This window comes from Balaenoptera borealis (assembly GCF_965194805.1).
Source record: "Balaenoptera borealis genome assembly, chromosome: 18".
NCBI classification, from domain to species: Eukaryota; Metazoa; Chordata; class Mammalia; order Artiodactyla; family Balaenopteridae; genus Balaenoptera; species Balaenoptera borealis.
This window is the reverse complement of record NC_138877.1, coordinates 6,620,439-6,642,751: the sequence shown is the minus strand read 5'-3', so window position 1 is coordinate 6,642,751 and position 22,313 is coordinate 6,620,439. Positions and strand designations below refer to the sequence as shown.

Sequence of the window (22,313 nt, the reverse complement as noted above, 5' to 3'; positions counted from 1 at the left end):
GGAGAGTTAAGGGACCTGTCCTGTGTCCCCCAGAGAGCAGCGACGACAGCCCAGAGTCCCAGCCTCCCTGGTGTCTATAAGTTGAGCCCCATTGCAGTGGTACCCGACACCGGCCCACATAGCACACTCACCCAAAGGCCCTCACCGCTCTTAGAACAAGTCAACCCACAGCCCGCCCCTAGGATTTAGGTCAGACAGGTCCAGTAGATGAGACACATCTGGGAGGGAACCAGAATCATCTTCTGAAAAGAGTCCTGAGCCAGAAGTTTGGACAAATGGAGGAAAATTAGCGATTCAGACATGTGATCTTCATGAACTCCTGTCCCTAAACAAAGACTTAAGTACCCAGCAAGCAGGTATCCTATCAGAAAGTAGGACCTCAGCTCCACCAGCCAACTATCAGGAGAGTTTGCTTGTGAAGACCAGTGCCCGCGGAAAGTTCTGAAGACCACGTGGTGCTCCCACCCCCTTGGGTACCTAGAATTTTATCCTGGGGTTAAATCAGAGCCTTTGGACACGCACACCTGGACCACACTGTTCTGCCTCTTAGAATTGCTTTTACCGAACGGTATTTTTTGACGTTGAGACTTTGGCCAGCATTGAAAGGCAATGTACAAGACCGTCCCACGAAGTCATTATTACCCGGATGATAATGATGCAGCTGAGAGGTGTCTACAAGACTCTCCTTTCAGATTTCAGTTCTGGGAACAGCCATACTTCTTCCCAGTAGCTGGTTTATTTTTAGCTTCCGGCTCATGTGCATCACATAACTGGTTATTCCTTCCTTTCACCAGCTGCCTGGAAGCTTAGAGCATTGCCTCTGTCAAACTACTCAGAATCATGATATAAATTGTGCATGTTAACTCTGCCTGTAGTTTCACCTTTTTTCACTGTTATTTTTACATCCCTCCTGATACTCTGCTTTTCTTTTCTTTTCTTTTCTTTTTTAACCTTCCTATATTCTTCCTATCTGTCAGCCACCTCATAGACTTTGACACAAAACAGGGATAGCCTTAAGAGACGCTTGGAGCTGTGGGTGCCGCCTGCAGGCTCACATCTGAGAGGTGGCAGCAGGGACACGCCACCTCAGGCGCATCCTGGCAGCGCCCAGGTCCCAGCAATGTCTGCCGTCTGCCTTAGGAATTAGGGGTTCATGGAAGGAACAGCACGTTCTCTTCTAGGAGATCAGCCTGACTTCCTTCAGCAGACATTTGTTGGGTGTGCACAGGCAGGCCCTGGGTTAGGTGAGGGGTCTGGAGAGGACGTCCCTGCCCGCGCAGGGCTCCCAGCCGGGTTCTGACCCAGATCCAGAGTCCAGGCCCATTCAGATTCTGATCCGACCTGGTCAGAGTCCTCTCTAGTCTAGGGGGTCTTTCGAGAGAAGAGATGACTTACAATCAACATCTCGAGGAGAACGAAGAGCCCAAAGAGAACAGATCCTTAGGCCAGTGTGTGTACAGACGCCTGGCAGGTGGTTTGCCCAGAAGAGGCAAGTAGAGACCTCTACTCCCTGCAGACGTGACTGAGAGAGAAGCCCGATACCCTTCGGTCTAAAATGTCAGGAGCATCACAGAGGAACCCTGTTGACATTTAGATCCCAGGACGAGAGTTGGCTTCTGGGACACTAAGACAAATGGTTTCATATCAGAAGCTCAGCCTGTACTTTTGCCTTGTGTGGGGAGAGGCCAGTTTGTAACGACGGCTTTGAAATGCTGTGGGTGGGGCAATCAGCCACATGGAAGGAACTAGCATACTGCCCGAGGAGCTACCCACACTCTGTGTGGACGTCCACCTTTTGGAAGTGATGTGGGTCGTGTACACAGTGCCTCCGCCTGCCCACCTCCACTGCTGAGCTCGACAAGGCAGTTGTGGGGGGTGAGACATCCCATGTGCCCATGCAGGAGCCCAAGGCAGCCTTCATTCCAGCCTGAGAAGGTCCTAAGACTGCAGACTATTCACCCGTGGATATTTGTGTCTATATCCACTTTTCACCTTTAAGGACACTGTCCTGCTTTGGACAGTGAAGGGAGGACATGACGCTTCATGGCCGAGTGACCACTGGCGTTTCCCCCCAGACAGCTCAGCTTCACTCAGAGCTCAGCCCCCCCTCCCCGCAACAGCCTGGGTCGTCATGGGCTCCGGGGGGTTGGTTTGTGAGTCTGCCTGTGTAGACGTGTTTTCCACTACCAGCAGGACCTGGCCCGAGCAGCCTTTTTATGTGTCGCGGCTGCGTACCCACATCTAAACGTGGAGCAAATACTACATACTACGAGAAGCATCATCTTTATACCCATGACAACACCCATCCCTTGGCCAGTGTGTAGGGCGATCTATGTACTCCCCACTGCTCTCCAGCAATCTCTGCTATGCTCTCACCCAACAGCTACCAGATCATGTTGGACTGTTGGCACAAAGACCCAAAAGAAAGGCCAAGATTTGCAGAACTTGTGGAAAAACTAGGCGACTTGCTTCAAGCCAATGTACAACAGGTAAATTTATCTAGAATATCAGAAGGCCAAATGCCTTCAATATAAGTCAAGGGAGTGTCTTATTTGTCTGTTATTTTAATGGCTATTAATAGCTGAGCTCACCAGTAAAAGAAAACACGTGTGGGGGTGTGTGGGCGTGTGTGGGTGTGTGCAGACTTATCTTCCCAAGACACAATCAAGATTGTGGAAATGACATAGTTGAACTGAAACAGTGTTCCACAGAAACAGGCTGAAGTAGAAATGCACACGACTAGAGCTGTCTTTGGTGTTTTAGGATGGCAAAGACTACATCCCACTCAATGCCATACTGACAGGAAATAGTGCGTTTACGTACTCAACTCCTGCCTTCTCAGAGGACTTCTTCAAGGAAGATATTTCTGCTCCAAAGTTTAATTCAGGAAGTTCTGATAATGTCAGGTAAGATCTTTCTTTCCCCAACTTCATTTTATAAAATTTTCAAACATAAAAAAAAGCCCACCTCCTAAACCCAACCATACATTTTACCTTATTTTGTCTATGTACTCTATACGTGTGTCTGTGTGTATTTTTCTTTTTTGCTGAACCTTTTGAAAAGGGGCATAAGGCACTGTAACACCTTCCCTCTAAATACTTTGGTATACATCTTGTACAGGATATTTTTCTGTGCCACCACACCAAAAATTATCACACCAAAGAAAACTGATAATCCCTTCATACTATTAAATTTTCAAATTTCCATTATTTTCCCCAAATGTCTTATGTACCTTTTTTAAAAGCATCATCCAATCAAGAACACTCTGCATTTTCTTTCATTTCTTTAGTCTGTCTTATTCTGGAAGAACTCCTCTTTTGTTCCCCCCAATGACCTTGACTTTTTTCATGATACCTTCGATAAAATGCAACAAACCGGATTTGTTTTCTTACCTGACAAACTAAGGTACCTCTCGTTAGCCTGGAGGAAATTGGAGAAGGTGTAAGGGAAGAAAGATGTACTGAGTAGCCGTGCTGGGCGGGGTCGGCACCTCAGTCCTAGCAGTGACACGTGTGACACACACATTCAGTTAGACACGTTAGACACGTGCTGTGTGGTCTGGCACCATGCTGGGCTCTTTGCATATCTCACCTCCTTTAATGCTCAAACCAATCCTATGAAGTATTCCTGTTATACAAGTGGGGACATTAGAGCTCCACAGAGGACAGCTCGCCAAAACTGTGCGGCTCGAAAGCCGAAGGACAGAACTTCTAACCCAGGTGTTCTGGCACTCCCTCCCTGTCCCCGCGTAGTCAGGACTCGTTTCAGGACTTTTAGACTATCCTGTGGGCCTTCTAGCATTTTTGTCTGCAGTCGGTATACTCCTAGGGCTCCAACCTCAGTTCAGCCAAGCTTGGCAGGTGGCTAGGGAAGAGCTGGAAAGACTGATGGTCTGGGACAGGCCTGGAAGAAGTCCAGTAGCCAGCCCAGATTTGCAGTGCTGGGTCACAGGTCAGCGGCACGATTCATACTTCACAACCAGCCCAGATGAGTCATCCATTGTTTTAAAGATGAGAAAAGTAAGCGTGGATTAAATAAATTAGCAGGGGCGGATTGGGTCAAAGGAAGGTGTCAAAGTTACACGGGCCTTTCCAGTCTGTTGCTTAGCCTTGGGCCCAATAGGGAGCTTGCCTAAGAGGTGGGGCCTTGTCGGTGGTGACAGGGCCTCAGGTGAGGGGGCGTACAGTGGGTCCCTCTGCCGGCCCCTCCTAACAGATCAACCAAAGCTCAGCAGGCAGTCACAGGGAGCTCATCCAAACACTACCCCTTTCTCCCGATCTGTGATCGCAAAACTGGATACACAAGACTAGCCCTGGTGCTTGATTATGCCATTGAATCGGCTGTGTGACCCTGACGGGTCATGTCCTTTCGGAAGCAGCAGCTGTGCATGATGAAGCCACAGCACCTCCCTGGGCATCATTTCCCATTTCTTTGTAACATGGGTGTTTAGACCAGATGACGACTCGGGTCTCTTCTCAGCCCGACACCATCTGGTTCCACGGGGGACCAGAGGCCTGACCACTACCGCGTCTCTCAAGGGTCCCTCTGGGGTTTTGCTCAAAACTATGCAACGTGGATTAGCAACCACGGGAGGAAGTAGCACCCCTGTCCGGATTCCCAGGGAAACACAGCCAGAGAATTGCAGCCTCAAGAGGGGTGAGGTGACTCCTAGTATTTGGGTTCACCTTAGCTGGGATGTGGTGCCCATGGTCTCCTGACTAATCAAAACTGGATGCATTTTCCTGTCTTGATTATTCTTTCTGCTTTTTCTTTAGATATGTAAATGCTTTCAATTTCATCAACCTGGAAAAAATCAAAACCTTTGAAGAACTTTCACCAAATGCCACCTCCACGCTTGATGTAAGTAACGGAAGTAACCTACTCAGTGCACCCCATCCAAACACAAACTCCAGTCGCCCGGGGGCTCTAGGTCAACGGGGGCCAGTCATCAGTGGTGGCTGAAATGACCATTTCAGGGGGGCTGACAACAAGACACAGAATACACAGAGCTAATTTGAAAGTAATTGTGTAGTTTGAAGATGACCCAGGATTCACTCCAGGGCCCATGTCCTTGCCTAGGCGTAACTCAGTCCCCTAGGAAACCTCACTGTGGGTTTCTAAGCTTCTTGGCCATCAGTGATGGAACCTCACTTTCAGAGCATTAGAGGAACTCAAAGCTGTGGGAGTGGCCGCACCCTCATGGTGCGACAGAGCCCTCTCCCACGAGCAGCTCTGAGATCCTGGAAGAATCTCCTAGGCCTCTGCTCCCTCCCGCGAAGGTTCCAGAGCTGAACAGCCCTGTTCCCACCCAACCACACAGGGCAAAGCGATCCGGACAGCCCAGCAAACAAGAGGCCTCAACCAGTTTGTCCCTTTAAAAGATCTGGGATGTGGGGCTGAGAGAATAAGGGGAGGAGAGGGAGGGCTGGACAAGAGACACGGCCGCTGCAGCTCAGGGCCGCTCACGGAGTCGTGACCCAAAAAAGGCCTGTAAAACCTCCTGTGGTGTGAAGGTGATGACCACAGTGTGGCCTTGAGACATAGCACAGTCACCGCTGAAAAACACCAAACCCTTCCAAACACACCAGACAAACAGGAAAAGATTATTTAAACACTAAAAAAAAAAAAAAAAAAAATTACAAATAAGCTGGTGAATACAAAGGCAAAGTGGCTGGAAATTTTGGTTTGCTGCTTAGAAACACTGGTTTTAAGTCCAAGGAAACGATACGAAACAAAATATGGAAGGCTTCTTTGACCCTCAGCCCTGCCCACCTGAGTCCCTCGGGAACTGGGGCAGGCCCCTTGCTGAGGCTCCTTTACTGGCAGATAGTTCAGGACACAGACAGAGCCACGGGGGGACTCAGGGTGGCAGGAACCATGTGTGGGGTCCACTCACTGGAAACACCGTGTTAACAGAGTCAGGAGGACCCTGCATAAAACTCAGTGCTAAATACGAACCAACGAGGAAACAGAATGGCTGGAAACCATCACACAGGAGGGCCTAAAAATTCCGTAGAATCTTCAAGAAAAATTAAACCGTGTCTTTATAATTTCTCAGAGTCTTTGCATATCATTGCCAAGTCATCCGCCCAACTATCTTTAATATATTTAAGCAATAATTTGCATAAAAGTTGACTAGGAAAAACGCTCACCTGGTACCCGCAGTTTTCCCTTTCGTTTACATTTGCGTGCTTCACCGTCAGGAGGAAGGGCCTCAGCCACTGGGCACAGGGATTTCCTGTGACTGACAAAGTTTAGACTTGCCAACGTGGAGACAATGCTGTGTCTTCACAGGCAGGGAGCGTGGAAGGTGAGGCCAGAGCCTGGAGTGACCTTAGATGCGCATCCCAACATCACACCCCGATTGGCATGGGCCCCTCTGGGTCAAGCAAGAGGTGTAACCTTTTCCTTCTTCCCTCCTTCCCTTCAGGACTACCAGGTGGACAGTGGCACCCTGCTGGCCTCTCCCTTGCTGAAGCGCTTCACCTGGGCCGAGAGTAAACCCAAGGCCTCACTGAAGATTGAGTAAGGACGCTGGGGGGCTTTGACCAGTTCCCGGAGGGGCGAGAAGGAAGATGCCGGGGGGGAGGGTTTCATGGCGATACCTGAGGGCTACCTGCCCTCCTTGACCACAGTGTCCAGGCCGTGCAGAAAGCACTTTTTTCTCCCCAGAAGGACAGGAAAGAGGGCATAAAATCAGACATCTGCGCGCCATGTTCTGGGAAGGAAGACTGGGATTTAAGAGAAAACAGAACTTGCTTCATGGGCAAGGACAGGCAGTCCAAGCCCATGAAGCACAGCCCCTCGCTGGAAAGGAGCCCGATGTCTCCAACTGTCAACGGTGCACAGTTCAGATGGAGACCTGCTCACAGGGCGGGGAGGGGACGGGCACCCATCACCATCCCGGGCCGGCAGCAGCGGCACAGGAAGGGCCCCACTACTGCCATCCAGCCCTAAGACTCGCCCTCCTGACACCCCAACCCTTCCAAGTGAGGGCTCATGTCCTGTGGACCCTGGCTCTCCTTCCTCCACACAGCGGCCAGTGGCAACGCTGTCGGAAAACGTGGGCTCTCGCTGGACCCTCCAGGGCCCTGCTTCTCTCGGTGCTCGTCTCTGCCCAGGGACAGTGCTGGACAGGGCAAGGCCAGGCCTACCAGGCTTGCCTTCCCTTCCCGGTTCAAACGCCTGCCCCTGGCTCACCCACAGGCAGAACCGTTCTGCTCCTCTTTTACCTAAATCAGGGGTCTGCTGACTTACAGAGCCAGAGGGTAAACAAGGGCTCACCTCTGCCACTTACAGAAGCAGCCGTCAACAGTACACGAGCAAGGAGCTGCAGCTGTGTCCGGTCACCTCTCCCTGCAGAAGCAGGCAACCGCGGCCAGGGAGCACAGGAAAATGTGCTTAACCTCATTAGTCATCAGGGAGATGCAAGTCACATGAGACACCCCTTCACACCCGCCGGCACGCCTGGAATCGGAGTCAGTGTCGGCGAGGAGGTGGAGAAATTAGAACCCTGTATGCTCGCTGGTAGGAACGTAAAATAGTGCAGCCACTTTGGAAAACAATCAGCAGTTCCTCAGAAGGCTAAATAGAGTTAGTCTAGGAGCCAGCAATTCAACTCCGCAGGTATACACCCCACGGAAATGAAAACTTACGTCCGCACAGAAACTTGCACACAAACGTTCATAGCAGCATTACTCATAACAACTAAAAGTAGAAACAACTCAAATGTCTATCAATTGGCGAATGGATAAATAAAATGCATACATCTGTACAATAGAAGATTTGTCAATAAAAAGTATGAGGTACTGATACACGCTACAACATGGATGAGCCTTGAATTAAGTAAAAAGAGCCGGTCATGAAACACCACGCATCGTATGCTTCCATGTATATGAAATGCCCAGAATAGCCATCTGTGAATATACTAACAACCATTGGCCTGTACGCTTTAAATAGGTGAATCGCATAGTAAGTAAGTTATATGTCAATAAATCTGTTGCTTAAAAAAAAAAAAACAACACAAACAGGTGGCCCGCGCACGGCTATTTTGCTGGCCCTGATCCAAGTCAAAGGGTGGCCACAGACGCCTCTGAGCGATGGGGCCCACAGCGCATCAACCCCAGGGAGCTGGAGGGCCTGGAACGTTCGGGGGCGAACACCTGCGCACGCGTGTCCTCTGCGGGCGCACCCCCGGGGGCCCAGAGCCGCGCGCCGGGCAGGTCAGGGGACACTGCGGGGAGTGAGGGGAGAAGCGGGGCCCACGCGCTTTTGTTTCCTGCTTTAAAACACTTCCAGAAACACTTTCCTGTGTGAAAAAAGGAAAACCACCCATTGCATCCTCTGCTCGGAGACTAAAATATAGAACATGGATCAAAGGCTGGGCGCGCGAATGCGGAGCCAGTCAAACAACGTCGTGGCGCCCGGGGTCCTCATTCTCATCCCAGCTGTTAAGCCCACCAAACACGGGAGGACAAGAGAAGCGCCTGTCCCCGGCGCGGCGTCCTGGGCTCCACGCGACGCCCGGAACCCGGCAGCCAGTGCCCTCCCGCTTCACCTTGCGGCGCTCCACCGCCCTAACTGGACGCGCCTCTCCTCCGGAGCACAAGCGTGAGAGCGAGACCGACGGCTGTGCTCACCTTTCCGTCGGACGTTCTAGTAGTTTCTCCAGGCGGCTGTAACAAACTTCCACAAACTCGGTGGCTCGACACAGGAGAAAAGTATTCCCTCGCGGTTCCGGAGGCCGGACGTCCAAGATCAAGGTGTCGCCGGGCTGCGCTCCCTCGGGAGGCCCCGGGGAGGACCGTCCCCCGCCTCCTCCAGCGCTGCCGCCCCCGGCGTCTCCTCGGCCGTGACCCCGCTCCTCGGCCCCACCTTCCCGCCCCTCCTGCGTGCGCCGTGACGCCCGCTCCGCCTCTCTTATAAGGACGCGTGTGATTGTGCTTGAGGCCCACCTGGGGGACGCAGGCCAGGCGCCGCCTCCGGAGATCCTTTAGCTCAATCGCCTCTCTTGCCGTATCAAATGCTATTCACAGGTTCCAGCGATTCGACTTCAGTATTTGCGGGGTTGGGGAGCGTCTTTGAGCCAATCACAGGAGTAGGGGAGGGCTGGACCCAAGCCTGGGGGCTATTTTCCACCAGCAGTTCTGGGTTTGCCTTAACTAATCCCACCCTCGGCCCCGGCCGGCCGGCGGAATGACCCCCAGCTGGTGGCAGAGAGGCCGTGCGCAGCTCCAGAGACCCGGGCAGAGGGCGAGGTGGGACTCCACAGCCATGAACCCCAGGACGGCTACGAGCAAACGACCCACTAAGGGGTGGACTTGAGTGTGTGCAAGAAATCAACTTTGTACGGTTGATTTTTTTTCTTTTCTTTCTTTAGCTTGAGAGTAACCAGTACAAGGAAGGAGTCGGGCCTTTCTGACCTCAGCGGACCCGCGTTCTGCCATGCCAGCTGTGGGCACCTCAGCAGAGGCCGGCGCAGATTCACCTGTGACCACTCGGAGCTGGAGAGGAAGATTTCGTGCTGCTCTCCCCCGCCCGACTACAACTCCGTGGTCCCGTACTCCACCCACCCCCGTCTAGAGCCCGACTCAGCACAGCCTTCTTTCTAGAACCACGTGTGTATTTATACCCCCAGAAAAGTAGCTTTTGCCAGTATTATGCATATATAAATCGACACCTTTTCCTTTCCACAGAAGCCAGCTGCTTTTGTGTGACTGTTAATAGTGCTTCTGTCTCTTTTGACTAACACGAATGTAACCCCAGATAGAGGAATAGTGACAAGCCAAGAGCACCACTGCCAACCCTCGCGGGACTCAGAGGGCAGGACAAATCCTTCCTCAGCCCCAGGACTTGCCTCTCCTCCCCGGGACCCCAGGGCCGCCGGGCTCCGGGTGGTTCAGGATACGCACTGTCACCTGTCACCGCAGCTCAGACTCGGCGGCGGGCCAGCAAGGCCTGTGCTGCGCAGGCGTGGCTCTGGGGCCCTGCAGCAGCTGACACGCATGTGAGGAGGAGGAGGGGAGAAAGGAAGAGAACAGGACAGGGGGCGGGCGGTGAGCGGAGGCCAAAAAAGGCCAAATGTAATTTTTGCAACGACCCAGCACATGGCACCATCTCAGCTATGGGACGGGTTCTGTGCCTCTTCCCAGATGGGGCACGGCTTTTGTCTCCAGCGCTGAGTGGAGCTCGAAGCCAAGCCCGTCCCCCAGCAGGACACGCTGACCCCGCCCCCTGAGCTGGGCTGGGCAGGGGTGCCGGGGGTGGGGGTGTGGGGGGTCGCCTCTCCCCATGCGCCGCTCCCAGGAAGCTCACCCCAGTGAGTCTGGTCTGCTAGGTCACCGGTTCGGCTTAAAGCCACGTTTTCAAAGATACTGTCAGATTCCATCTGGAGTGTTAACATCTAGTCAAGACACAACTCAGTTTTTGGAATTAACCTGTTTCGTACAGTTAGTTATAAAAGGAAGCTGAGGAGAAGGAAAACAGTCTTGCGGAGTTTACTCTAGACCCAGACTAGGATAGATGGAGAAAAAAAGAGAAGGCGGAGTGAAAACTCCATTTCCACGCCAACCAGACCAACTCCTGAAAACCATGGCGACCCGAGGACAGAAGTCAACCAGGTGTCCTTCTTATTCGGTGGAGACCCTACCCACGCTCGCCCCTTAGACAGAAGAGCATTGACCAATGTCTACTAAGCACTTTACGCTCCTTGAGGAAAAAGGTGGTATGTAATTTATGCAAGATACTTCTAGAATTGGGACTCAGGATATTAAGTTAATGAGCTGACAATAGGAGAAAAGCCTCTTTTCATCTACTTTGGGCCTTGCCTCGGGTCTGAGGATGATGGAAATAGGGAGACAGGGTACAAAAGGGTGCCTACTTCTCAGGGTCCAGAGGCCCTGGACCCCTCACTGGCTCTGCGTGATGCTGCGTATTTAGGATGTGCACACCTTCTGGGGCCAGTTGGAGCCAGACAGGCCACAAGGAATCGCTGCTCCCGGTAGAGAAGAGGATGCTTCCTTTCTTAACTCTAGAACCTGAGACGGAAGTGATGGACGGGCCTGTGCTTCCCGCCCCGTGTGCCACAGTCTTGCTTCAAGGCTTTTCGTATGAAGAGATGGGAGAGCTGGAAGGTCCCCAGCAAGACGTTGGCTGCTTCCGGGGGCGGGGACTCTGCTGGAGGAGCCTCTGGCCAGTCTCCAGCAAGAGCCAAGTGCAGAGAGAATCGGGCCAGGGCCAGGAGAGGAGGGCCTTCTTCTTCCTCTTCTTCACAAGCCCAGGAGCACCTGTGACCCCCGGCAACAGTAGAAATCAGGTAACCGGGAGGAGGTCAAACAGGGCAATTACAAGAAGACCACAATCGATTCTCCTGTTTTCTCAAATCAGTTAAGGATCCAGCAGTTAGTGGAAACAAAGAAAAACCTTAGCTATACATATAATGTCTTGATTTCAATAATCTAACTCTTAATCATTAAGAGGCCTTAGTAATACCATCTATCCAAAAGACAAAGAACACGTTAGACTATGTTAATCCGGCTTCCTCAGAGACTCGCGTCTGTCCATCAGTCCGGTTTTCTCTGGAGTCTTAACATAGAACGAAAACTGGAAGCTGGGAGGAATGAGTGTATCCAGTGGCGAAGGGCTTGTCCCAGATGGGTTCGTTGAAACAGCACTGAAAATTCAGTCACTAGTGGACTGATGGTATTATTAGACCCATTTGTCATTTCCGACAGAAATGGTTGGCATGAACAATGAGGGGACAAGCGCTCCCTTTCAGGACTTGTGACATCACGGACACGGAGCAGCGTGGGTAGGAGGGGACGGGAACCACGCGCGAGCCTGTATCTAGTTGGTCTGAGAATGACGCTCAGGCCTGTGGAGCAAGTGGGTCCAAACCCTGAGAAGGTGACCTCGGCCTTCTGGCTGCACCTCGCTTCCCAGCCCCTAAGAATGCCACACAGGAAACAGCCACATGTCGGCCCCTTTTAACTGATCAAAGAAGGAGCGCGTCTTTGACTGACAGTGGTAGTAACTATATGTATATTTGTGTGTGTGTGTGTTTTGTGCAGAACTATTTAAGGAAACTGGAATTTTAAAGTTACTTTTATACAAACCAAGAATATATGCTGCAGATATAAGACAGAATCTCGTCCTACATCTCTAGTCACTATGAATGTACTTTGTATGCTATCTTCATATAATAAAATTAACTTACAAAAACATCCATATATTTTCTGTTTTTCGTATAAATGAAAAAAGGGGTCTTGGTTTCCCTGGGCGGGGGAGTGGACAGGTGTTCTGGGAGAGCTCATGAAATGCCAATTACTAATCCATCACAAGAAACAGAAAGCAAGCGCCACTAAAGACGGGGCACAGAGTGTCTACCAGCCCACAGAGTGGCTGCTCTAAACAATCGAGACACTGCGAACAGTAAATCAACATCAAAATCTAAAATGAATACGACCACAAGTAAAATGTACAGACTGAGTGCGAGTGCTGGCTGCAGACCAAAGTCCCCTCAATTAAAAAAGAGGCAGGGGCTTCCCTGGTGGCGCAGTGGTTGAGTCTGCCTGCCAACGCAGGGGACATGGGTTCGAGCCCTGGTCCGGGAAGATCCCACATGCTGCGGAGCAACTGGGCCCGTGAGCCACAACTACTGAGCCTGCGCGTCTGGAGCCTGTGCTCCGCAACAAGAGAGGCCGCGACAGTGAGAGGCCCGTGCACTGCGATGAAGAGTGGCCCCCGCTTGCTGCAACTAGAGAAAGCCCTCGCACAGAAACGAAGACCCAACACAGCCAAAAATAAATAAATTAATTTTTTTAAAAAATAGCAAAAAAAAAAAAAAAAATAGCATCCTCCTCCCCCAGCCATATCCCTTTAAAAAAAAAAAAAAAGAGGCAGGCTTTCCCAAACACTAATATTACCATAATCACAGAATGTGTGTGTGTGCGTGCACACGTGCGTGGGTGTATATTTGTGTATTAGAGGTTGTGTGCTGGGAACCATACAAAATAACTAGGCAAAGACACAAGAGCTTCCCTAAGAAAAGGACACTAGCTAAGTATTCTTCAATTTTGTTTTGTGGATTACATCCTAGAAAGAGGAACCATTTAGGTAATCACTAATAGACATAGAATAAGTGACCAACACATTGTCTTAGAAAGTGGTCGTACCATCACCTTCCTAATACTGTCATGAGCAAACCAGATTGGAGAAACATTTCCAGGGAAAACAGGCCTACTTTCTTTGGGACAAGGCGAGAAAAAGGGATAAATGACTAATCTCAATAAATTTGTGGTTATTAGCTGAAGAGGGCAAAAAGCATTTTATCTTCGAGAATCTGAAATCCTTTAAAAATATTACTAGTTTTCTTAACACAAAAGTCACTAATTTAGGCAAAGGATTTGAAGAATGCTCAAGGAATTGGTGTCACGTCATCGTTTAGAAGTTTTCTCATGACTCTAGAAACTTATTGTACATTTGGGAATTGATTTTTTTCTTTTGTCCAGCAGAAGCATAGCCCAGTAAGGTATACTGGACTCCTCAGTGTTAAACGTATTACCAGACTTTTGGATTTCACAGGCCAGGAAGTATTTCAGAAATATCCTGGGTCCCAACACAGGAATGACTAGCCTTCTGTTTTTTGAACTAAAGACATTTAAGAGAAAAAACAAAACAAAGTAACCCCCCAAACCCACTATAGATGCCACTAATGTTCTATTTCTTGATCTGGGTGTGGTAAATAGGTACATTCACTTCATGATCATTCACTGAGCTGTACCCTTACATGCAAACGCGTGCGTGTATGCTCTTCTTCAATAAAGGATTATTAAAATGAAAAAAACCTGATTGATTGCCACAACTTTTCACAGAGGAAAAACCCATTTTAAAAAGAGTAAGGACTTAGACTCAAACATAGCAACTGAATTTTATGTGCCAGGAACTATTCCAAGTGGTTTAGAGAAATAAACTCATTTAATTTTCAAAGCAACCCAATGTGATAGGCACGATTAGTATACCCATCACATCGATGGGACAACTGAAGGAGTCAAGAGAACTTCAAAACCCCACCATCACATCTGCCCACCTACCAGCATCTGCACCCGGACACTCTGCCCTCCCGATCAGCACACCGGGGGTACACTCAGCCCCTCCCTCTCCTCGACTCAAGGCCATTGCTCCAGCAACTCACCACCCCTCACCCCTGCCCATCTTCCCTTTTCCGCTGGATCATACGAACAAGCTATTACCTCTCCCATCTGGCAAAACCAAAAACCCTCCATCCCTGCCTTCCCCTCCGGCTACCGCCCCATTTCTCTTTTCCTCTTCACGGCAAAATTCCTTGAAAGAGCTGGGTATACTACTCTTCGTTTCTGGTTCCTCTCCTCCCACTCAGGCCGAGCTTTCTCTCCCACTCACTGAAAAGGAGCTGCTCCATGGGGAGCTTATCCATGACGCCATGTCGCTAAACACAGTGGCCACTTTCAGTCTCAGTCTTAACACCTTGACCCTTATTCCTGGAAACACCTTGATTCTACGACATCACGGATTTTTCTTCCCACATCACTGGTCATTTCTGCCTCATACTGGTCTTCTTTTCTCTGATCCTTGAACAGTGTTCCAGGAACCCCAGGGCTCTGCCCCTGGACCTTTCCACTTCTCAGTCTATACTCACTCTCTTTATGATCTCAACCAACCTCAAGCCTTGAAATGACACCTATATGATCATGACTTGCAGATTACACGTATAGGCCAGATCTCTCCTCCTAACCTCCGAACTCTTATGTGAGTGCTAAACCAACATCTCTTGATGCTGGAACAGATTGTATTTTCCAAAAAATAGCTGCACCAATATCTCCCATCCCACATGAGCTTTGGCAGTGTCCTTGTCACTTCCCCATCCAATTCCTCTCCCCTGGGATCAGAGCAGGCTTTGTGACTCGTCAGCAACAGAATGTGCCAGAAGTGACCCTGCACGATTCCGAGGCCAGATCAGAAAAGATCATGCAGCCTCCACCCGAGGTCACTCATTCTCCAACCGGTCCCACCAGAGACCCAGTCGCCAGAGCTGGAGAAGCCTAAGCCTCACGGAGAGGCCACGAGTTGCTGCCTCCATTGACCGGCCCCAGCTGAGCCCCGTTCATGACCTTCAGTTCAGGTGCCAGGTCGGATGATTTCAGCCCCCATCCCCACGGCACTGGAGTTTACCCTGCTGAGGTCCAACATAATGGGTAGAGCTAAGCCATCCCTGCTGTGCCCTGTCCTAATTCCTGACCCACAGAATCCATGAGAGTAAAACGGGGGTTGTTTTATGCCACTCAAGTTTACAGTCCGTCGTCACAAAACACTAAAAAACCAGAACAAATGTGCACTAAACATCTCAAACTTAACAGGCCCCAGACCAAATTCCCAACTGTCTTTCCTCACTTCCCCGTCTTCCCCGTGCCAACCCCCTCCCTTCCTCCCTCCCTCCAAAAACCCCTTTGTTCCTACAACCACCTCTTTCAATTCAGTAGAATCCTCCATCCTGTCAGTAGTGGGCCAAAATCTTCAGTCATTTTGATTCCTCGCTTCTTTCTTACTCCACGTCCTATAAATCATAAATCAGGACATGCTCTTGGCTCTACCTTTAAGATGTATTCAGAATCCAGTTGCTTCCCACTGCCTCTACGGCTATCGCCCCATCACCCCGCCCCAAATCCCCTCACTAGAGCAGCCCGAGTGACCCTTTCAAAGGCTGTGCCAGGTTATTCCTGCTCACAATCCTCCTGGAAGCTTCCCCTACAGGAGTAAAAGCCAAACAATGGAATGGCTTCCAATTGGAATGGTCTACAAGACACTCCACCTCCCTTCCCCATCACCCTTTCTGACCTCACTTCCTGCCAATTCTACTCTGGCCACGGTAGCCTGCTTGCCATACCTCCAACACTCCCGGCACATTCCCCAGCCTGGAGTTCTTTTCCCTCAGACATCTGCATGCCTGGCTCCTTCACTTCAAGTCTTTGCTCAGATACAACCTTCTCAGGGAGACCTACCACCCAGATCATCCCATCTGAAATTCTACCATCACCACCAAACTCCCCACACCTAGAGTTGCAAGATGAAACACAGGATGGCTAATTACATCTGAATTTCAGATAAACAAATGATCCTATGTCCCATGCAATACTTGAGACACACTCATGCTAAAAAAAAAATTATCCACTGTTTATCTGAAATTCAAATTCAGTTTTGTGTTATCTATTTTAATTTGCTAAATCTGGCAACCCTATCCACGTCCTTTACCCTACTTTATTTTCTTTCCATAACCATTATTACCTCTTAACTACTATATAACTACTACTATATAGTAGCTTTTTCCTGCTAGGACGAAAGCTCTCTAAGAGCAGAAATATTTGTCTGTTGTGGTCAGAGTTCTGTTGGTTCCTAGAACAACGCCTGACATATAACAGGCATTCAATAAATACAGGTAGACCTCACAGATGCTGCTTTTTCTACAGACTGAAGGTCTGCGGCATCCCTGCATCAAGGAAGGTCTAAAGGCACCGTTTTTCCAACAGCAACTGCTCACTCACTTCAGGGCTCTGTGTCACGTTTTGGTAATTCTCTTAGTATTTCAAACTTTTTCATTATTACTATATTTGTTACAGTGATCAGGAACCTCTGACGTTACTATTGCAAGAAGATTACAACTTGCTGAAGGCTCAGATGATGGCAATATTTTAAAATTAAGGTATATACATTTTTTTTAGACATAATGCTATTGCACACCTAACAGACTGCAGTATAGTATAAACATAACTTTCGTATGCACCGGGAAACCAAAAACTTCACGTGACTCACTTTATTGCAGTGGTCTGGAACTGAACCTACAATATCTGAGGTATGCCTATATTTAATGAATGAGTACCTAGTTTCAACAAATATTACCATTTTGCCATATTTTCCTTCTCTACCCTTCTATTCGGAATGATGTTTCTGGGGAGGTGGGGGGAGAGGAACCTTCACCTATATAGTAAATTAACCGAGTCTGAATCAAAGACTAGGTAGATGTCATTCCTTTCACATAAGTAGGTCTTCTCTCCTCAACTACACTGTATGCCATGTACTATTTAGAAACGTTTGGGTGTAACTACACATTTTGTAAAGAACAAGTACTTAAAATACTTATTTGCATTTTTAGTGCCTAGAACAGATCCAAGTTAGGCATTTAACAGATATTTGGTAAGTTAACAAATAAATCTGCCACCATTTTATCCAAAGACCAAAAATTCCTCCAAAACACATATGAAACGTTTGGCCTTTTAAGTCCCAATCATAAAACAAACATCATCTTGTTAAATGAACTGGTAGCAAAAAAAAAAAAAGGACCATCTTCTCTCTGTAATTCTTTATTAAAAATACTGCTGTACACATAGAGACTGAAAACAGGATTAAAGATGAATAACCCATATTGGGATCATGACATTAGAACTTAACATACTGGTGCTTTTCAGGGAAGTTGTTGACATCCAAATCACAGAACCAAGGTCAAAAGCAAAATACAAAGGTACCCTCAAAAATATTTACAATGAAGTAAATACATTAACAGATTTTAAAATAGGTAACAAAAAACTGAAATGACCAACGTTACATGATTTCAAGGGTTGTCCTTTCTGTGCTTGTATCTGTCATAACAGGAAGGTGTGGACGTTTATATCCTTAATTTGAGTACTTTCAGATATTAAAATCTTCCTATGAATTAAAAAGACTAACTTTTAGACAACCTGTTAAATGGAATTACACTATGGAAAAGAGGGCTCCCCCAAAAAACACCTAAGCAGAACTAAGAGTTCTATTGAAAACCATTCCCAATAAAAACTAAATGAAAAATAAATATAAAACAAAGCTTAAAAAAAATACGTATTACCTGACACCAACTGTTTTCTGGCTGACAATATTTACTCATGAAAACATATCAGCTGTCTACCTTTTTATTCAAACCAAGTCCTGAGGTTACTAGGGGCTGAAGCAAGCTAGCATTTATGATGCAAACACTCTTGGGTTTGTGATTTGAACCGGCCTCGCAGAGGGAAGTTTGCTGGTCTACACAGAATGAGAAAATCAAGCCCTATTTTTACCCCTGCCCTTCCTTAGCTTTTGCAAAACATTGGTCCACAAATTAAATTTTCAAAAAGTTCCCAGACCCCGAAACTAAAATAGATGATCCCCTTTCATTTTCAAAGAAAACAATATTGGAAAAAATCTCCAGCCCGCTTATAAATTAAGCATTTCATATTTCTTCTAGAATACAAGTAGTTCTTTTTTGTACAAAAGAATTACAATATGATTTGTCAAAAAACATATAAAAAGACAGCTGCTCTTTGTCAAATACATGAGCTAATAATGATAAAAGACTTTTTGCATGTTAATGTCTCCAAGTTCCTGTTCCTTTTACATAAAAAAAGAACATTATGGTGGCAAATGTTAATTATCCTTTGAATATTGAGCATTCTGTTCTTTTAAAATCCATCCTGATCAAATGCAATAACTGATTTTCTTTTTAACTCAACAACTGATGCTACCAAACGTGGCCTCAAGCACACTTGTTAAAACATGTAAAGCGTGTCTCTAGTCTTCAAAGATTTTGGGTGAAGAGGTGCTTTTTCTTGATGTAAATCTCAAGGCAGAGAAAATCATTTTAAAGCTTATAAAAAGTGGACAGAGAAATATTAAAAACTTCTCTGAAAACTACAAATATGTATAGTTATTAAAATTGAAGACTGTAACATCAGTTGCAAGTGCTTGGAAGTCTTTCCTGACCTTTTGAGTTTCCACATTTTCTTCATAGTTGCATGATGAGCACCCAGTGCTAGTAAAACATTCAGTGCTGGGAAAGGAGATAGAGTCTTCATTACGGTTTTTTATGAAAGAAAATTCCTATGTATTTGGCAGTCTTCAGTATCAAAGTATAGGTATTTCATTAACTAGAAATTCCATGAATACCCAAGTTTGGCGACAACTGCACGTCCAAATGTTAAGAAAGTTAAGAGGAGGAAAATTCCAGACTTTTGAGACTGACTTATTCAGGAATATCCCACATAGTTATTATCAAAAGCACTATTACTTTGGGCTAAGCAGTGACTGCAAAGGCACAGCAGATTGTTTTCCCTCCAGATTCAGGCTGTAAAACTTCAGAAAGCTCTTGATGCCAGACCACCGCTGTGTTTAGTTCGTCTTCTGAACAGTGTCTCTGTATCTGTATCCAGTGTAAAGTACCATAATAAAGCTGTGGTTCAAAGAACAGAACTTTATACAAAAAAGCAAACTGGAAAAAACCTAAAGCAATATACTCCTGAACTTCAGGCCTTTAACACAATTTCTTAATTTTTTTCTATTAAAAAATGGCATAAATGTAAATGTATCTGATTAACAGGGAAACGCCTTTTAAAAAAAAGGCTCTGGTTGAATTTGGAGCAAAGAGCTCTGTGTGCTCTTTCAGTTACTGTTTATCTAACCCTCATTCAGAAAGGATTTAAATCAACTAATAGGGGAATTCATACCCAACAAGTCACTGAAATTTTTGTGTGTTCTTAAAAACAAAACAAAACAAAAAACACACCAAAAAAATCTCAATCTGAACTAACAGTGGGTGGCATACCGAGCTTGCATACAATACTCTCACAAGAATTATGCACTACACTGTACTTCCGTGAAGTCATTTACCTGGTCCCTTATGTTATTCAGGGCAACCCATCCCCAAAAGAGCAAATTCTGCACCCCTCAGTGACAAAAATGCTGCCCAGCATTGTTTCCCAAAAACCTCCTTGCAAATAGTTTCCCTTAATAAGTATACAATGTGGCAAAAGTTCAAAGATCAGAAAAAAGTCTTTAAAAAATTAAAATTAGTGCATATACAAGTGGAGAAAACAAAAGCTGGAACATCATTCCCCCAACGGTGCTCCTTAATCTAAAATAAACTCTTCACAGGTGTGGCCCACCGGCAGCCACAGCTCAAGGGTAAGTGAAACATTCTTCCTTTCAAGTAACAGCGCACCTGACCCAAGTGCAAGCAGCTCTGCTCATCTTCTGCTTGTTTCCCAAACGTGAAATGAGATGATGAGAACAGTTCAGCTGTAGTGCAATTTGCTATTGGTTAAGCTCCTCGGCCATATCCCGCCTGTTTTTTCTTAAGCAAATACTACAACTGACCATTTGCAGCTGCAATCAGTTCTTGAAAAGTATTTTCAAAGCATCGCTTTAAGTCACTGTAAGTCACCACAAGTACACTCTTCTCATCTCTGGAAATGAGGCTTATTTTTTCTGGCACACCAGCATCTAACTGAAACAGACAGAAACACAACATATGAAGTTCAAGCCTATTTTAGGACAACATTTGCAACAGTGATATACGAAATATTTTTTTAAATGTTGTCACATTCCCCTCTAGATATTCATAAATATTTTACAACACTAATCACTATGCACACACTTTTCAACTCACATGCGTTATTTTAAAAACATTGTCCTAGGGACTTCCCTGGTGGCACAGTGGATGAGAATCCACCTGCCAGTGCAGGGAACACGGGTTCGAGCCCTGGTCCGGGAAGATCCCACGTGCCGCGGAGCAACTGGGCCCGTGAGCCACAACTACTGAGCCTGCAAGCCTAGAGCCCATGAGCCACAACTACTGAAGCCCGCGCGCCTAGAGCCCGTGCTCCGCAACAAGAGAAGCCACCGCAGTGAGAAGCCCCCCGCTCGACACAGAACATTGCCCTAGGGACTTCCCTGGTGGTCCAGTGGTTAAGACTCTGCACTCCCACTGCAGGGGGTGCGGGTTCGACCCCTGGGTGGGGTACTAAGATCCCACATGCAGCACAGCGTGGCCAAAAAATAAATAAAAAACATGCGAAAGTCATTTTAAAAAAAATTAAAGAAACATTGCCCTATGTTGCTGCCTATCTTATTTTAAAACTTTATATTATTATTATTTTTTTTTATTGGAGTATAGTTGCTTTACAATGTTGTGTTAGTTTCTGCTGTACAACGAAATGAATCAGCTTTATGTATACATATATCCCCATATCCCCTCCCTCTTGGACCTCCCTCCCAACCCCCCACCCTCCCACCCCCAATCCCACCCCTCTAGGTCGTCTCTGAGCGCCGAGCTGAGCTCCCTGTGCTATACAGCAGGCTCTCATTAGCTATCTATTTTATGCCTGGTACTGTGTATATGTCAATCCTAATCTCCCAATTCACCTATCTGTCATGTTTAACATTTGTGTATATTATATTCCATCCAGTTGATACTCCATAATCCAATTATTCCCCCAATGTCTTCCAATTCCTTGGTATCGTGAATTACAGTGCAATGAACATATTTGGCTACTTAATTTTTTTCTTCTATAGAATTACTTCCCTAGGAGAAACACTTAGAAGTATAAACACTGAATCAACAAGTATGGGTAATTTTATAGCTTAATACATACAGCCAAATTGCTTCCCAAAGGACATCGAACACCACGAATTTATGAGTTGTACCAATTTACCAGTAACTCCATATCAAATGAGTGCCTTGCTATTTTAATTTACATTTTTTATTAATGTTACCAAATGTTTTCATACATTTACTTTTGTTATTTCCACCTGTGTGAATGCCGGTATATAATCTTTATCAAATCCTTATCTATCAGGATTTGGCAATAATATTTTAATGAGGTCTTTTTAAACATAAGTATGAATCCCAAGTCCAGCTAATAACTTCTCGTTAGGATTTTCACTTTACTTTTGTTAGTTTTCAATGTACATATTTCCTTCTTTTTTCAATAATTCATTAAAATACGTTTAAAACTAATTCTGAAGGCACAACCTTTCAAATCATTTTACCATCTAATTTTTGTCATCATTTCCACCAAAATAATCTACGTAAAAATTTAATTTTTATATCATCAACATGGCCATCCATCCCTTTTAATTTATTACACGCTTTCCAAACTTAAAAAATTGTCATATATTCAGATTTGGGATAAATTCTATTTACTCCTATTTTATGAAATGAAACAGAATTTTCTTAAAATTTTCAGTTATCCTAATATTCATTAAATAATCTTCATTTAAGATGTCTGTCCATGGCTTATTTCCACAGGATCCACCTGTCAGTGTTTATTCTAGTTCTACATATTTTAAATTACCGGTGCTTTGATACTATGGATACTGTTTTCTAAAATCTGGTAGAATTATTCTCCACTCGTTGCTCTTATGAAAAATGTTTTCCCCTTAAGGGAAAAGAGCAAATGAATATACAAATTGTACCAGGTTAGCTCAATGATAACATA

The 22,313-nt window shown here is 46.5% G+C and overlaps 2 protein-coding genes across 10 annotated transcripts in view; one reads left to right on the top strand and one right to left on the bottom strand.

The window, feature by feature from the left end:
- The window catches only part of FLT1 (fms related receptor tyrosine kinase 1), a 173,632-nt gene extending 159,789 nt beyond the window's left edge, over positions 1-13,843 (top strand). For all 4 annotated transcript variants that reach the window (XM_082365016.1, XM_082365015.1, XM_082365014.1 and 1 more), the window contains 5 exons: positions 2,384-2,489; positions 2,764-2,906; positions 4,776-4,860; positions 6,431-6,525; positions 9,380-13,843. In XM_082365016.1, coding sequence (XP_082221142.1) covers positions 2,384-2,489; positions 2,764-2,906; positions 4,776-4,860; positions 6,431-6,525; positions 9,380-9,611 — 661 coding nt within the window. In that variant the 3' untranslated portion in view covers positions 9,612-13,843. The remainder of the gene's footprint in view (positions 1-2,383; positions 2,490-2,763; positions 2,907-4,775; positions 4,861-6,430; positions 6,526-9,379) is intronic.
- A 3,531-nt stretch (positions 13,844-17,374) lies between these two features.
- Positions 17,375-22,313, bottom strand: part of PAN3 (poly(A) specific ribonuclease subunit PAN3) — a gene marked incomplete at its 5' end in the record, with an annotated part of 117,835 nt that continues 112,896 nt past the window's right edge. For all 6 annotated transcript variants that reach the window (XM_082365035.1, XM_082365037.1, XM_082365038.1 and 3 more), the window contains one exon: positions 17,375-20,320. In XM_082365035.1, coding sequence (XP_082221161.1) covers positions 20,180-20,320 — 141 coding nt within the window. In that variant the 3' untranslated portion in view covers positions 17,375-20,179. The remainder of the gene's footprint in view (positions 20,321-22,313) is intronic.